At 34.4% G+C, this 17579-nt stretch overlaps 1 protein-coding gene across 10 annotated transcripts in view; it reads left to right on the top strand.

The window, feature by feature from the left end:
* SLC4A7 (solute carrier family 4 member 7) overlaps window positions 1–17579 on the top strand; it is a 105426-nt gene that overhangs the window by 44864 nt on the left and 42983 nt on the right. For 3 of the 10 annotated variants that reach the window (XM_032408833.1, XM_032408838.1, XM_032408832.1), the window contains exons 4-9: window positions 3892–4030; window positions 4594–4754; window positions 6371–6559; window positions 14928–15043; window positions 16177–16236; window positions 16969–17126. In XM_032408833.1, the coding sequence (XP_032264724.1) occupies window positions 3892–4030; window positions 4594–4754; window positions 6371–6559; window positions 14928–15043; window positions 16177–16236; window positions 16969–17126 (823 nt within the window). Of the gene's footprint in view, window positions 1–3891; window positions 4031–4593; window positions 4755–6370; window positions 6560–9042; window positions 9412–14927; window positions 15044–16176; window positions 16237–16968; window positions 17127–17579 lie in introns of all 10 variants that reach the window. The other 7 variants (XM_032408836.1, XM_032408839.1, XM_032408835.1 and 4 more) reach the window with 5 other exon arrangements.

Below are 17579 nucleotides of genomic sequence, written 5' to 3'. Positions count from 1 at the left end.
ACAAGTTAAGAAAAAAATCAATAAGGATATAGAAGACCTGAATAACATTATCAATTAGATTGATATTCACTGAGTCCTCCACCCACCAATAGTGGAATACACATTTTTTTTTAACATGTGTAAATGGAATGTTTCCCACAATAGATTATATTCTAGTCAGTAAGCAAGTCTTAATACACTTAAAAGATTGAAAGTATATTCTCTGAATACAATGGAATTAAACTACAAAGATATCCAGAAAAATCCCCAGATAGTTGGAAATTAAACAAGATGCTTCTCAATAACCTCTGGGTTAAAGAAGCAATCACAACAGAAATTAGGAAATATTTTGAGCTCATAAAAATAAAAACACAGTACTGGCAATGATTGAGATAAAATCTTGCAAAGTGAGGACATGCCTTCTGGTGTGCAGGTTCCTTTAGCATGGTACTGTGCAAAGTTAGGACTGCCTATAAATTGAAATTTGTTAGATGCAGCTAAAGCAGTGCATAGAGGAATTTGTAGCATTTAATCCTTATATTAAAAAAGAATGAAGATCTGGAGTCAATGACTTAAGTTTCTAACTTAAGAATCTAGGAGAAAACAGAACAAATTAAACCAAAGTATGGAAAAGAAAAGAAAAATAAAACCTGAAGCAGAAATGAATAAAATAAAAACCAGAAAAACAATGGCAAAAATCAATTAGACTGAAATCTGATTCTTTGAAAAGATCAGTGAAATTGATAAACTTACATAGCCAGTGTGATTAGGGAGCACAAAGAGATATAAATTACCAGCATCAGAAAATTTCAGTACAGATCCTTACAGGTATTTAAAAGCCTGATGAAGAGTATTATGAATGGTTTTATGCCAGCAAAATTGGTAATTTAGATGAAATGGGGAAATTCCTTAAGAATACCAAAAAAATTTGATATTACCCTGAATTACCCGATGTGTAATTAGAAATTACACATTTCACGTGTATAAAGAAATTAAATTTGTAGTCTAAAACATTCCCACAATGACAGTTTACTGTCATTAAATTACACGTGTATAAAGAAATTAAATTTGTAGTCTAAAACATTCCCACAATGACAGTTTACTCCCAAATGGCATCATGGATGAATTCAGTCAAACATGTAAGGAAGAAATTATACAGACTGCTAGAAAATTGAAGATGAAGGAACACTTCCCATTTCATTGTTATGAATCCAACATTACCTTGATACCAAAACTAAATGCAGTTGTTACAAGAAAATAAAACTATAGATTAAATATCTCTCATGGATGTAGATTCAGAAATTCTTGACAAACTAAAAACATATTTTATCCTGCAACATCCAAAAAGGATACTATATCATGACTGTGGTAGGCAAAATAATGGTTCCCAAGTTGTCTGTCTTCCCAGTGCCCAGAACCTGTGAATGTTAACCTTATAGCAACTTGAATTTATAGATGTGATTAAGTTAATGATTTTGAGATGGGGAGGTGATAGTGGATTATGCAAGTGGGCCAGTTGTAATCACAGGGATCCTTAGTAAGAGGGAGTCAGAAGATCAGAGAGGAAGTAAGTTGTGACAACAGAAGCAAATAGTTGTAGTAAGTGGGAGGGGTTCAGACCCAAACAACTTAGGCAGCTTCCAGAAGCTAGAAAAGGTAAGGAAATGGATTTTCCCCTAGAGAAGGAACCAGCCAATGATTTTAGCACTGTAAGACTCATTTTGGACTTCTGATCTCCAGAACTGTATAAGAGAATAAATTTGTGTTTAGGCCACCAAGTTTGTGGTAATTTGTTACAGCAGCAAAAGGATATTAATACAATAACCATGTGGAAAAGCAGGTTTGGTATAAAATTTAACTGTCAGTATAAATAACCACATTAACACTATAAAGGAGAAAACCCATATAATTATCTCAGTAGGTGCAGAAAAAGCCTTGACAAAATTCCACTGCCATTCATGATATAATTCTCAGCAAAGAAGGAATAAAAGAAAACTTTCTCTACCTGATATATAGCATCTACAAAAACACTTTGTCAACATCACACTTAGTGCTGAAAGATAGAATGCTTTCTCCTTACAATTTGGAGAAAGGCAAGGTTGTCCTCTGCCACTTCTATAGAACATGGTACTGGAGCACCTGGCTTGTGTGATAAGGCAAGAAAAATTAAAGGCATACAGATTGCGAAGGAAGAAGTAAAACTGTCTTTATTTATAGATACAAGATCATGTATCTAGTAAATCCTAAGCAATCTGTGAAATTACAGAACTAAGTGAGTTTAGAAAGGTTGCAAGATACACAATTAATTATATTTCTGTATATTTCTCTGGTAGCAATGAACAATCAGAAATTGAAATCAAAGATACCACTCACAGTAGCACCAAAAATACTGCTTGGAGATAAATCTGACAAAAGAATTGCAAGACCTAAATGTTGAAAGGTTCAAAACATCACGAAGTTCAGTCACAGTATGTTTTAGTTTGTCCTGCGTAGGTGTCAGGGTAGTCCTTTAATATGAAGACCTATGTGATATACATACTGGAAAATTGTCAAATTTGCTTTTTATTGCTTTTGCCCCTATTCTGTATTTTCTTCTTCCTGGAGTTTTTCCTGTTTGATATTCTGACTTTGTTCTCTACATTTCTGAACCATTTTTTCTTATTTTCTTATTTGTCATTGATGTAGTCTGATTTCTTCAGATCTGTCTTTTCCTTTATTTTTTTATTATTATTTTTAAACTTCTTTTTAAAAATTTATTTATTTATTTTTAAAAGATTTTATTTATTTATTTTCGAGAGAGAGAGCGTGCTAGCACAAGCAGGGGTGAGGGGCAGAGGCAGAGGGAGAAGCAGGTTCCCTGCTGAGCAAGGAACCCGATGTGGGACTCCATCCCAAGACCCTGGGATCATGATCTGAGCCTAAGGCAGTCGCTTAACCGACTAAGCCACCCAGGCATCCCTGTCTTTTCCTTTATTAGTTGTTCTAATCTACTCTTTAACCTGTTTATTGCATCTGCAGGAGCCTTTAAGTTTGTTTACTTCAGTGTAGATTTTGAGTTTGACTTCATATCTCATATTCAGCAGGATTTGATTTTGTTTTCAATTGATGCTTGTGGTTGTTTGCTTGTCCTAGGGCTATCAACTGTCCTGGACTAGAATTTATACTAATTTTTCAAGGGACCCTATACTGTATAGGTAGGTAGTTTAAATTCAGGTGCCATGAGTGTGGGGATTCTGTTTCATAACAGTGATTTGTCCTGCCTCTCTAACCTTAGCTGACAGAGTTTTGCTTCTCTGTGATAGTATAAAAAGGCAGTTTCTGTATACCCCTTGCATTGCTTTTTCTCATCATTTTTTGGAAGTTGGGAGAATTTCCTTTTTCAGTTTTGAACTTAGCTACATATTAATTACATATTTTTAAAATTTCTGTTTTGTCCAACATTTTCATACATTTTTAGTGAGAAAAAAGTCCTATCTTTGAGTATAGTGTTCCATGTTTTCAGATATTGCATATTTTTATTTGTTTTTACATCAGTTAGTTATAAGATTAGTTTCATTTATTTTTTTAATTTATTTATTTTTTAAAGATTTTATTTTTAAGTAATCTCTGTACCCAGTATGGGGCTCAAACTTACAGCCCCAAGATCAAGAGTCACATGCTCTACTGACTGAGCCAGCCAGGCACCCCTCACTTGTTTAACATATAATTGTTCTTTTTTGTCTGTGGAGGTGATCTCTCTGTGATACTCTTTGTTTCTGGATTGTTGGTCCTTGTTTTCTTCCAGATTTATAGTATTTTAATAAAAGAGTTTTGATGGAATGTATTTATAACAAAAGCATCTCACTTTCAAACTGAATTTATCTTTGAATGAATTGTGGCAATTTTTGAGTGTATTTAAATTCTTTTGTCAAGACACACCATCCCAAAGAGTTCAGTTCATTCTTGGTACTGAAGATGATGATGAAGAGCACATTCCGCATGATCTCTTTACGGAAATGGATGAACTGTGTTATAGAGATGGAGAAGAGTATGAGTGGAAAGAAACTGCCAGGTAATAATACTGAGTCTCAGTATTTAGTTGGCTTTTCTTGATTTTTTTCTTGTATTGTAAATATAATGAATTTATGAGTTACCGGGTACTTTAAAATAATGAGGAGAGAATTTCCTCTTGTCTGGAAGCCTCAGCTTTAGTTTATCTCTTTATTCTCAAAATTCATTTTCTTAAGTAATCCTTACCACTTTAACATAGCATAGAAGGAATTATGTTAATTATACATTTTAATGTCTTTAGAGAAATAAATTTCAAAAATCAAGGTCCTGCTACGTATTTTCAGTTTAAAAGAGGATTAGCAGTGGAAATCACGAAGTTCCATAGTGTGTCTTTGTAGACTTATTATTATGATAGCTAGAATAGAATGAGAAACTGCGGAGGTGGTAACTTGTGAGTAGAGTGGACCATTAGTTTGATTTGTAAAAATGATTGTAGCCAAATTTTGTGTTGGTAGTGGTGGTCTTTGTTTTTCTTTAAAAGAACAAGTGTATGTTTATCATATTAAAATAAGCAAATGAAATCTTCATTATTTACAAAATATTTTTATGTGTTATACATTTCAGATGGCTGAAATTTGAAGAGGATGTTGAAGATGGCGGTGACCGATGGAGTAAACCTTATGTGGCAACTCTCTCTTTGCACAGTCTTTTTGAACTAAGAAGTTGCATCCTAAATGGAACAGTGATGCTGGACATGAGAGCAAGCACCCTAGATGAAATAGCAGGTTATAGCAGTTTGACTTTTTTAATATTTAATTTGTACTGAAATTAGAGATATTTAAATAAGGAAAATGAGGTGGTTTTTTAGACCATTGACTTAACTGCTCTGTGTTGAACTTCTATCGTCTGTAGGACAGTATGAGGAGTACTTTTTGTCTTTAATAAATTTAAAGTCTAGAAGATTAAGCTAGACAGGCACAACTACAGTACCAAAACGAAAGTGACTAATGCCATAAGCAAGATATGCAGTCTGTTTCTGGAAATGTAGAGAAAAGAGCTTTTTGTTTCTTCAGTTTCTGGACCAAGGTATCTGGGGAAGGTCCACAAGGACATTAAATGTACTGCTTATTTACTACTTATTTATAGACTTTGAACACATGAGAAGAAGGAGCAGGTGGTACAGGGAAAAAGAAAGTATTCTAAGGAGGAGGAAGAGAAGGAAGAAGGGTCTAGAAAGTGTAAACAGTTGTGGATCTCACATGAAAGTCAGTTCCCTGTGAGTATACAGATTTCTTGAAGAGTATTAGGAGACATTTACTCTGGCTTTGCAATTATCACATAACACAATGTAATATTTTAATTATTTACAAATGTAATGTCTTCTAATCCAAGGTCCCTTTGTATGGTAGTCTGTAGTTGTTGTGTTAAGGTTACAGTTTACCTGTTAGGTTGATTCCAGTTTTCTCTCAGAGGAAACTCATAGGTTTGAAAGCTTGACTCTTCTATCTCAAATTAGTGGCACTGTTTTAAAATATTTATATATATTTTATAGGTTAAAAATAGTCCAATCACTACAATAATGTATCATATGGCATTACATCAGTCTCTCCATTCACCATACCCCCTTCACAGCGTGATATCTTCATCTTCCTAGAATTTATTACTTTATGATATTTTATCCTTTCATTTGCTCATTGGTTTTTCTACCTCTGGAAGAGTGAGAGCGGGAATTCTATATTACCAACATATCATAGGTACTCAGTAAATAGTTAATTATTGAATGAAGGAGTCCAATACTCATCTATAGTTTTGACAAAAAATATGAAGTGAGGCAATAAAATACCTTCAATTCTTAGGAAGCCAATATTATTGAATATTGAGTTTAATAGAATTTATTGTGTCCATATCAGGAAAGCACTTTCAACTATTGGAAGGCTATTAGTGTAGAACTGTGGCCTCTTTATAAATAACAGTACTTATAAAAACTAGGGGTCGCCATGTAACTTATTTATTTTTCTTAGATAATGTTCATATTTATCTTTTTTCCTCTTTCTCTCCCCCCCCCCCCATTTAAATTCAAGTTAGTTAGCATAGAGAGTATTATTACTTTCAGGGATAGAATTAGTGATTCATCAGTTGCATATAATACCCAGTGCTCGTTATATCAAGTGCCCTCCTTAATGCCCATCACCCAGTTACCCCATCCTCACCCACCTCCCCTCCAGCACATATTTATCTTTATGCATACATTATTCAGTATCAGAGGAGAATAATATTTTCTGGAGAACTATTTAAAGATCTTATTTTTCAGTAAGGTTTCATGTACAATTTATGGTTTATGTTATATTCATCCAAGTATTCATTTATTTAATAAAAACGGCTGTTATTGTTCTTTCAATAGATATGGTATTGGACAACATGATAGCCTCTGGCCAATTGGATGAGTCTATAAGAGAGAATGTCAGAGAAGCTCTTCTGAAGAGACATCATCATCAGAATGAGAAAAGATTCACCAGTCGGATTCCCCTTGTTCGATCTTTTGCAGATATAGGCAAGAAACATTCTGACCCTCACTTGCTTGAAAGGAATGGTGAGATAAGTTGTGGCATCCAGTTTTGCTAACACTTCTACTCTAACAGCATTCCAGTGTACTACAATTAGTATTTGGGGGCAGAAAGATATTTTTTCCAGATAATTCTGTAGGTCATTTTATTATCGCTTTTATTCTTTTTAAAAAGATAATCATGTTATTTTTGTACTTAAAAATATCATTTCTAAAATATCATTCTTTATAACATGACAGTTAATCTGTAGAAATCATTCAGATGAAAAAATTAAGTATTCACTCTGTTATAATGGCACATTTACCACTATAGCCAATTCTGAATTACTTCTTGCTTTTTTGTTTTTGTCAAGAATACTTGAATAATTGATTAAGGAGGCATAAATTATGATCCGTAAGTTTAATCTTTTTAAAATTCTAAGTCTTGGATTTGAACCTTAGATTTTTCGTAGTGCTTTTTTTTGTTTGTTTTCCTAATATACTTTATTTGCTGGGCATAAATAAATGTTTTGGGGTTGGTTTGATGATTTGACTACCCTTTTTTTGATCACTTTGTGTAAGGTTTTTATGGATGATTTGTTCTTAACCTAGGGATGACCTCCCTGATGTCTTCCAAACCATTGAGAATGGCACAGACCCACATTTTCCAGCTCTGCACTTTCACAGTCTAGCAGTGAATTATGTGGGACCTGGTGGCTTATGTGGGGATACAGTGTTCTTGTAGCCATTCACCTCTGTGACTGTTTTAAGGCTGGCACACCTGGAGGCGCTGCCTTTTCTCTTTTTAAAGCAGAAGAATGCCTCACTGGGGTTCTATTTTGGCTCTCAGAGAGAGCTCTGATGACAGTGGTTCTGCAAAACCTGGGTACAAAGGGGTGGAGTTGGCTTATGAGGGTCCTTCTTGCCCCTAGCTGCTACCATTACTCAAGGATTGGAGTGAAGAGGGGGGATGATGGGCCACAGTGTCTTTCTGCTCATCTTCTTTGTCCCTGCACTAATAGTATGGCTTTTAAGTATTCTATAAACAAACAGCCATTGGTGATGGGATGGGGTTTAATATATCTAAAGTGGACAGTAATCATCTTTTGCAGCTCAGTGTGACAAGAATTCTTAAGTCCATTTTCTTCTGAATATTTGACCATTAAAACTCTTTTCAATCTCTTTAAAATGATGCCTTTATGTATTTAAGTAACCTTAAGAATAAAGAAATCTCTTATGGACCTATGTTCAATTTAAAATCAAGCCATTGATGTCAAATTTTATGTCTTTTTCACCTTCATGTACTGTATATTCTCAACTTTCCTGAAATGAGTTCATTTACTCAGAGAGACCCTGTTAAATCTTTATTCTTCATGTGGAGTGATTCCTGACTATTCCCTGATTGCTGTTTGTTTCCTTTTAGTCATAAGACAATGGCTGTTTTCTTTTAAATGCCATTTTAGCATGGGCATGTTATTTTTTTGTATTATAGTTGTAATTTAACAGTTTTTCTGCATATAGCTTTAGTTTTAACTAAATGGTAGTTGTTTATGGACTAAGGTTCATCTTTTTAATATTTCTGGAATCTCTTGAGCATGTGGCTTTGATAACTTAGATCATTTGGGATTGATTGTCATAGTTCTCATGTTTTTCCTAAAATTATTCCACTAAGCTACACTTCTTAGAATACCAGGTGTTTGAAATATAAGTATGCACAACCTTTTGAAATATGCTAGACTTACTTCATTATTGCCATTGTTGGTGAGAAATATTTTATTATCTAGATAAATTAGATTGTATGTATTTGTTTAATATTATCTGCTGTATTAGAAATGGATGCATTATTTTAGGACATTTATTAATATCTTTAGAGAGCTGAAGAATATCCTTTCAAGTTGACACTATGTTTTTCTTTTTTAAAAAAATTCCTATAACTTGCCTTATGTTTTAAAATTTTACTCGAGAGCACTACCAGTAGCTGATGCTGTACTGACTAATAAAAGAGTTGATATCAGTTTTAAGTTAGGAATTAATAGATGATGTAGACTTTTCTTGTGAGAGAGAATTATCTCTAGCGGCTTGGTACAGTGTAGGAAAAATACACTAAATATAAGCTATCAGTGCTTGTAAGTTTTGTTTAGGGTTTTATTTCTTAGATTTTTATATTACATTCTCATTTGCTATTTATTGTTTATCAACTTTGCATTTGATTTTTTTCAAAAGCCACATTATTGGATATTCTAATTACTAACAGAATATTGCCCCCCATCATCTATCATTTGCATTGTTTCTTATTTTCTGTTTTGTTTTCTGGATACACCTTCAGGGAACTAAGTATAATTTAAGCAGCTTTTCATTGCCTTTCTAACATTTAAACATCTGATTGCCATGCTAACTCTGATAGCATGAATTTGAAATTAATTTTGGGCTTTAAAGCTTGCAGTTTACATTGTAAATTGATGTTATGTGTGTGTGTCTATTTGCCATCTGCAGTGAACTTTATCATTTTTCATTTATTTGTTTTATCTCAGGGGAAGGCCTTTCAGCCTCCCACCACTCTTTGCGAACAGGTCTGTCTGCCTCAAACCTTTCATTGAGAGGAGAATCGCCTTTATCTCTTCTTCTCAGTCATCTTCTTCCTTCTTCAAGAGCTGGAAGCCCTGCAGGCTCAAGGTGTACAACCCCAGTACCCACCCCTCAAAACAGCCCTCCTTCCAGCCCTAGCGTCAGTCGCGTGACCTCCAGAAGTTCCCAACAGAGTCAGCTTCAGGCCCCAGAACTACTGGTTTCACCTGCCAGTGATGATATTCCCACAGTAGTAATTCATCCGCCCGAGGAAGATTTAGAAGCACTGAAAGGCCAGGAGCAGAAGAATGAGGAAAATGTTGACATGACTCCAGGCAACTATTCAAATCCTCCATGTGTGGTGCTTTCTGCCTCTGGATCACTTGCACTTGGAATGCCTTTCAGCACAGAGCTTTAGCAGCATATGTAGATAATGCTTATAATTTATTTTGACTTCTGCATGTTTTTTTTTTTTTCCCTTTTTTAGTATATTGTAGAAAAGAAGTATTAAACATTTTTAAGTTATAAAAAGACTACAAAGAGAACTTTAAAGCCCTTTCAAAAATTTTCACTGAGATTTTACAGGTCAAAGGCATTTGAATGGTTCAGAAAAACAGAAATTTTTATAAGTAATATTTTAATTTTCCATGATTTTTAAAAAATAGTGGCTTTTCTTCTTGTGCATTTCATGAACACATACTGGACATAAATTACAATGAGGTGATGTGTCTTTCAGCTACTGTTTGGTGCTTTTGTCCAAATAATGCAGTATATTTTAACCTTCCTAACACAAATAGGATTGAATGTTCTTTTCCTCCTTTTGTCTCTGAGAAGATCAAAGTTCTCTAATGGCTATCTGGAATCATCATTATTTTAAGACTAGTATATTTTGGGATAGACTTTAGTTTGTCCTCTGTTTAATGCCATATCTACCTTTAATCCAAATTGACCTTGAAATTTTCAAGACCAGAGATCCTGGAGTTGTGGCTAGGATATATTTTTGTCTGTGAATTAGAAAAATTGTTTCTTAGTGCATAAAAGGTTTAATAATTCCTCTAAGTGTTATATGTTACGGTAATTTTGTTTCTTCATAATATATTAATTATATGTACATTTAAACATGTATATCTTTCCACTCAATTCATATAAAGAAGTATTTAGTGACTATTTTACTGACAGCTAAGCGTCAGTGTGACATATAAATGCTAGTTAGTGGTTTTAATCATGTAAGTATTATTACATTTCTTCATAATACTGATAACATGTAACACTTCATTGGCAGCTTATGTTTATTACCCTATTAGCCTATTTAATGTGTATAAAAATTTGTGTGAGTTAGGTGGATACACCCATTTTCAGAAACTCAGAAAAGTGAAGGTAACTTCTCCCTGGATCATACAACTAGTAAGTGATAGCCTAAGTCCTCTGACAAAATCCTCAGGGTCCTACCACTATATGACAAACTTCTTCTCTGTATTGAATTTCTCCAAACATACCAAGTATATTCCAGGCTCATTGTAGTTGCCAAAGAAATACATACTTTTGGAAGTAAAAAATGAAAATATGGTGGCTAAATCATTGTAACATTAATTATGACCATATCTATAGCTTCCATTGTTTTATAGTTTGTTCTACACGCAGTGTTTTGTTTATTCATGAGAGACGGGGAGGGGGCAGAGGGAGAAGCAGGCTCCCAAGGAGCAGGGAGCCCGATGCAGGACTCGATCCCAGGACCCTGGGATCATGACCTGAGCCAAAGGCAGATGCTTAACCATCTGAGCCACCCAGGCGCTCTACACACAGTGTTATTACTTTTCAAATATATTTATAATTTTCCTAAGAATTTGATGAGGTTCATGTTAATCCCTATTTTACAAATGAAGAAAACTAAGATTTATTAAGATCATGCCATAAATGACCAGAGCAAGGAATTGAACTCAGATCTATCCACAGCAAAATCTACAGTATATTTCACTGTAGATTTTAGTACCTCGTGGAAAATGTATAGTATAGTAATGAGGTAACTGGACAAAAAGGAAGAAATACCTAGAATTATTTACTCAGAAGTAATCAACAGTCTTAATTAAAAAGAACCAGCAAGACTTACTATTTTTCCTTGAACAGATGTGATTTTAAAGTTAATTCCTTGCATTTGTTTTTACTTATATCATAGCAGTAATACTGAACATTTCTTGTTTTACCAGCTTCCATGAGGGATTATAAATTTTATATAGGAACTAGGAGATGACATATGGGTTCACAGTAGCTTGTTAGGCCATGTTGTTAAGGAGTTAAAAGTAGCAATTAACTGAAAATTGAAGAACAGTATTAAGCTTTTTTTCTCCTCTGCCATAAGTATGCTATGAGATTTAAAGAAAAGAAATTAGAATGGAGGGAAGAGAGGGACTTTCTAAAGACAAGAAAAAGCCCATAATTACTGTTTAAGAAGACATCTATAGAAGGTATGTAATTAAAATAAGAGGAACAGCTATATGTTATTCCTGGTTTAATTACCTTTGGTGCTTAAAGCACCTAGAAACCCTGGTTGAGGTGTTTTTTTGTTTTTTTGTTTTTTTTTCCTGGTTGAGTTTTCTTGAAGTCTGATGTTATGTTACAGGAGGAAAGTGGCCTTAGCATCATTTTGGAGAGACTAATGTTACAGATTTTGTGTCATGGGATCATGATTTGTTCATAGCCATAGTAAAAAAGAAAGTGGTGTTTCCTATTTTGTTATGGAGAATAATTACATGTAAAAGAGTTAAGCTTAGTTTTAGTATTTGTAACTATCTCCTGACTCCCTGTTTTTCAACCTTGGCACTGTTGACATTTTGGGCTGGACACCCAAAGTCATAAGGGGCTATTGTCATAAGGGGCTATCCTGTGCATTGTAGGATGTTTGACAGCATCCCTGGCCTCTGTTCACTAGCTGCCAGTAGCACTCCCTAGTTGTGGCAACTAAAAATGTCCCTCCATATTGCCAGAATGTTCTCTTTGTGCACCACTGCTCCAACTACTATTTTCAAACTTAGAGTGGTGGAAGACTCTGGTATCTTTGATTTATCTTTCTCTAGATAACGCTATTGTGAGAAAAATTGTAAGGGTAAAACAATAGATTTACCAAAGTATGATTTTTAAATCCTAGTATTGATTTTATATATACAGACATTGTTTTTTCTTAAAGCAAAGAAGTACAGTCTTTCTGAGTTATCTGTGCTAGTGATAGTTTTAATTTTGGGGAATTTACTCATTTAATTCTGAGCACCAGGATTTATTGTACAAGCAGGGAGACTTCCTTTACTGATTGAAATACAGCTTTAACTTAGCTGAGATTGGGAAGGACTACATAGAGAAGATAATGATGAAAAACTCTAACGTACACTTCGCATGCCAGTTCTAATAGGTTTAGGATGACCAGTTAGCCAAATGACTTCAGATCCTACTCTAACTTTATCAGTTTTGAGTTTCCACATCATTTCTTCTTCCCACTCCCACTATATCCTTATATTCCCCCCAGAGTCTTCATTCTACTCTTCTCTCCAAAATCTGGGGGCTGAGGCTGTTCTAGGAAATTGCATATGTATTCTTTTGATTATACATCTGCGGATTGAATACATTTAGTAGTTATAAGTATATGTATTGATGGTCACTTGCACTTGACACGAAGACCTTAATGATACTCTTCATTTTCTTGTGTGGAGGTCAGTGGAAGCTGCTGAAAAATACTGGTTAGCCTTTTTTTTTTTTTTTACCCCCTACTTGGGCATGTATTTTAATAAAGGAATGGACTCCATTCTGGAAGTTTAGAGACAAAGATCAAAGAAGAGGCTCATAGTAACTGCTCTGCTAAGCTAAGGTGGTGAGAAATGAGATAAGTTTTAGCACATAGTTTTTATTTCAGAATTGTTTAACACTTCCAGAACATATAGCTAAATAGTTTGCATATCCTTTTTTTTTAAAGATTTTATTTTTAAGTAATCCTACACCCAGTGTGGTGGAGCTTGAACCCACAGCTCCAAGATCAGGAGTTGCACGCTCCACCGACCAAGGCAGCCAGCCACCCCAACAGTTTACATACGCTTTTTATACTTAGGTTTTTGGATCATGGTAACATCCTCTGTTAGATATTTAACAAGAGAAGGGACTATCACAAAGGTCTTCGGTCATTGAGTTTAAGCAGTAAACCCAAATGACTTAGTTTCAGTTATTAGTTATATTGTGTTCTAGAAAAGTGAAAATTCCCTCTGATGCATCAGATATATCTGATGTGCTTAAAATTCAGGAACTTTACCAATATTAACTTTAAAGTTTATAGGATTTAGGCACAAACTGCTTAATTGAATTTCTTTTTTTTTTTTTTAAAGATTTATTTATTTATTTGACAGAAAGAGACATAGCGAGAGAGGGAACACAAGCAGGGGGACTGGGAGAGGGAGAAGCAGGCTTCCCACGGAGCAGGGAGCCTGATGCAGGGCTCGATCCCAGGACCCTGGGATCATGACCTGGGCCAAAGGCAGACGCTTAACGACTGAGCCATCCAGGCATCCCTTGAATTTCTGTGGGTAGCTAGATCATTGTGAGTGGCAGAGTTAAAATGTCGAGTGTGTTGTAGTTCAGCCTAGCATCTTTTCTCTTGTGCTCAGTGTTTGGGGCAATAGTAATCTATATTCTTGAACTAGAGTATCCTGCGTGTTTTGAAAAAATGAGATACATTTAATGGTAGAAATCTGTGTTACGTACATTATAAATGTTGAGACTTGAACTTTTTGCAAACTTGGTAGTGATAACAGTTGGTCACAGGCTACAGGTTATTTTTAGGTTATTTTATTGTTGTGAAATATTGCTGCTGAATGTCACTTGAAATGAGCATACTAATGATAGAACGTGTATTATCTGTAATCTAAACAAGCTAATTTTACAGGTTTGTCTGAGTCTTTTAGGTTGAATGAGTTAAAGTCATATGGATACAAAGTGGCAGAGAGTGCTTATTTCAACACAGGTGTGTTTGATTATAAAACACTTTATTGTAAAAACATTGCTATTATATTTTTTCTTTTTTTTTTTAAAGATTTTTTATTTATTTATTTGACAGAGAGAGAGACAGGGAGAGAGGGAACACAAGCAGGGGGAGTAGGAGAGGGAAAAGCAGGCTTCCCGCCTGGGCAGGGAGCCTGATGAGGGGCTCGATCCCAGGACCCCGGGATCATGACCTGAGCCGAAGGCAGATAGTTAACGACTCAGTCACCCAGGCACCCTGCTATCGTATTTTCAAGTTGTACTTCTTAGGAATAATGGTAGCACATAAATACTACCCAAGAGAAATGAAATTCTTCAGGAAATCATTATGATGGAAGATTATGATAAATTTAACCTACATTTAGTTGATGGAGCTTTGGATTTTCTGAGTTGCATTTAGGGTTTATCAGAAAATAAATGTTGTTACTGATGTAAGTATGCCAAGTATAGTTTGGCATCATTAAACTCTGCAGTTGGCATGTGTGTTATATACATTGAAAGTGCATTCCCTGAGTGTTTGTAGTGGTGTAATCAGACTCAGGTCTTCCATCTTCTGTGTTCTTCACCTACTCACTTTTTTTTCCTTCCTTTTGCAAAAGGCCACTGTTTTTGTGAATTCCAGTTATATTATTTTAAATGTTAAAATATACAGCTTCATTATTGCTTAAAATGTTACTCTAGTCTTGCTGGTATGATACTAACACTTGGCACCTTTTTTTTTTTTTTAACCTTGCACATTTGCTTTTAATAAATGATCACTTTCAGAATATGAGCAGAGTCAGTTTACAAAGTGAATTTTCTCCTTACTAATTTGGAATATTTTGGTTCTTAAATACAGGTATTTTGGCCTCTCCACAGTCTGCACCTGGAAACCTGGACAATAGTAAAAGTGGAGAAATTAAAGGTAATGGAGGTGGAGGAAGCAGAGAAAATAGTACTGTTGACTTCAGCAAGGTAATTCTGTCATACCCTGTAAATTTTCGTAATCATTCTTATGAGAAAATCACTAGCAGTGTGACTTTACTAGCACTGATTATAATAATTTTTCAATAGATTGGTGCTTACAAGCCTGCATGTGATACTTGGGATATGTAATTTAAGGTCAAATATTATGAGAAAGGTAATAGTGTAAGAGCATTTGAATATCTATATATCTTACTAGTTTCAGGAATTTTGACAAAAGACATGTGAATAATACGGTATTTCCATCTATACCTACCCATAGATATCATGAAACGTCAGTACCTTTTGAATTAGTCATTTGTTCTGGAGCTACTACCACCAGAAAGATTAATTCTGGGAATGATGTTACAGCACTGGTGATTCAGCCTTTTCTTGGCTGTAATAAGATCCCAGAGTTACTGTCTTACGGTGTCAGTACTTTCTGGAATGTCCCTGGGAAACATACCGGTGTTTCCCCATGGGTAGGTAAAGGCATGGATTTAGACACAACTCACCTATCTCAACTGTGATTTTTTATTTTGGTACATGAGTATTTAGGTGAAATAAAAATAGAAAACTTTGAAATTTCTAAAGAACTGGGCAAGAGCTCTTAAGTTCAATTGAAATTGAATTTAAAGCGTACTTTATGAGTACTACTTCTGAATAATTGATTCTGTGTGGCTGTTATAACTTTTTGATAGTATTAGTTTGCTGTAAGATACTCTATTTTAACATTGTTGTATCCAATTTAAGACTTTTAATTAAATGTGACTATTTCAAGTAAGATGCATTTTTCTTAAGCCTTTTATGGTATAAAATCTATAAATCACATTTTGCAGAAAAGGAGTGTAAATGATTTGCAGGATAGCTTTGCTTGAGCTTCTTGCTCTAAAATTATAAAAGTATTTTTAATTCTTCTATTCCAACTTTACCATATTTTTACTGGGACTTCTGTTACTTCAGATGAGTGAAAAGTGTTCACTAACCATACTGCAGCTTATTCTTGTTAAATGGATAAATATAATTTACATTATAGATCTCCTCTAGACATGGCAGATGCCGTTTATTTTTGTTCCTCTGTCACAGTTTTACTTTTTTTTACTTGGCCTATCCTTGTGTACACCTCCTTGTCTCCTGTTGGGCAGGAGTCTGCCTCCTGGCACTGTAGTTGTGGCACACTGGGTGTGGGACTCAAGAGGCCCGCTGTAAGTGCTGGTTTTATTTTTAATAGATAGCCCTGTAAGTGGTTGTTTAGTGACTTGTGTGAAACTGCATATAAATGAAGTTCCCATACTTTGATATTATGTTTAAAACCTTTTCTTTGTAATTATACACAGACTACTAAATTTGATTTTATAGCACTATCTTACATCTGTACCAATGATGGCTATTTACTTTGGTTTTAAATAAAAATAAAAACAATTTTTTGCCACCTAATGAAAATACCAGGGAATACACAGAGCTCTTGAAAATAAAAAAGACTTATAAAAGTATATGTAAAATATAAAGGGGCTAATTCATTTCTAAGATTAAACAAAAATAATCATGAAATGAATGATTTTTAGCACTGTGTATAATTTCATGAACCATTGTTAGTTTGTGAATATATTTTTGTCCTTAATAGTTTTTAATGAATAGTGCTATAATCACTGAAAAATTTCTCTAGTTTGTATGTTTGATAATTTAGATCTCTGAAATAGTAAAGAAAAAACAGTTGGGAGCGTTGTTTGATAGATGTGTTTTGCTTGCTTTTTTTTGTATTTGTCTACTCCATTCTTTATATGTGTGAGAATTTTGGTGTTTTTACATCCATTAGATCACCGGTTTTGATTAGCAAATAGTAGTCTTAAAAGCAGTTTTTTCTTTCCTATTTCCCTCTAAATAGACTTACAAATACCATGCAAATTTGATTTTAATTATTGTTTATTTGTCAATAGGTTGATATGAATTTCATGAGAAAAATTCCTTCGGGAGCCGAGGCATCCAATGTTTTGGTGGGAGAGGTAGACTTTTTGGAAAGACCTATAATTGCATTTGTGAGACTGGCTCCTGCAGTTCTCCTCTCAGGGCTGACTGAGGTCCCTGTTCCTACGAGGTAAAGACTTCGTTCTGATTAACATTCTCAGCAGGCCCAGAATTTAAAAATTTTTGTGTATTGATTAAAAGGAGCATTTTTGCTTCATGTAATAAAAGTGTATTTTAATTGTTAATATTGTCAGTGCACCAAATGCTTTGACTAGTAGAGCGTAAGAGTTATCTTTCTTTCTGGATTAAAAACAAAAAGAAAGCATCCTTTTAAAAAATACTTAGCATTTATACCTTTATAAGAGGTTTGGTGTTTTAGGAGCTTTGGTTTAAAAGACAGCTCATCATTTCAGATCTCTTATGTTCTGTGGAGTCAGAATGGAGTTGAAACTTTGCTGGGCCACTTTTTCTGGGGGGTCAAGCCTCACTTAAATTTTCCAAGCTTCATTTATAAAACGAAGATATGATTACTTCATAGGGTTGATTAAATGTAATAAAATGCCTCTGAATTAGGTAAAATGCT

Source organism: Phoca vitulina, unplaced genomic scaffold (assembly GCF_004348235.1).
Source record: "Phoca vitulina isolate PV1807 unplaced genomic scaffold, GSC_HSeal_1.0 scaffold10, whole genome shotgun sequence".
In the NCBI taxonomy this organism is placed as follows: domain Eukaryota; kingdom Metazoa; phylum Chordata; class Mammalia; order Carnivora; family Phocidae; genus Phoca; species Phoca vitulina.
This window is presented reverse-complemented; position numbering and strand designations above follow the sequence as displayed.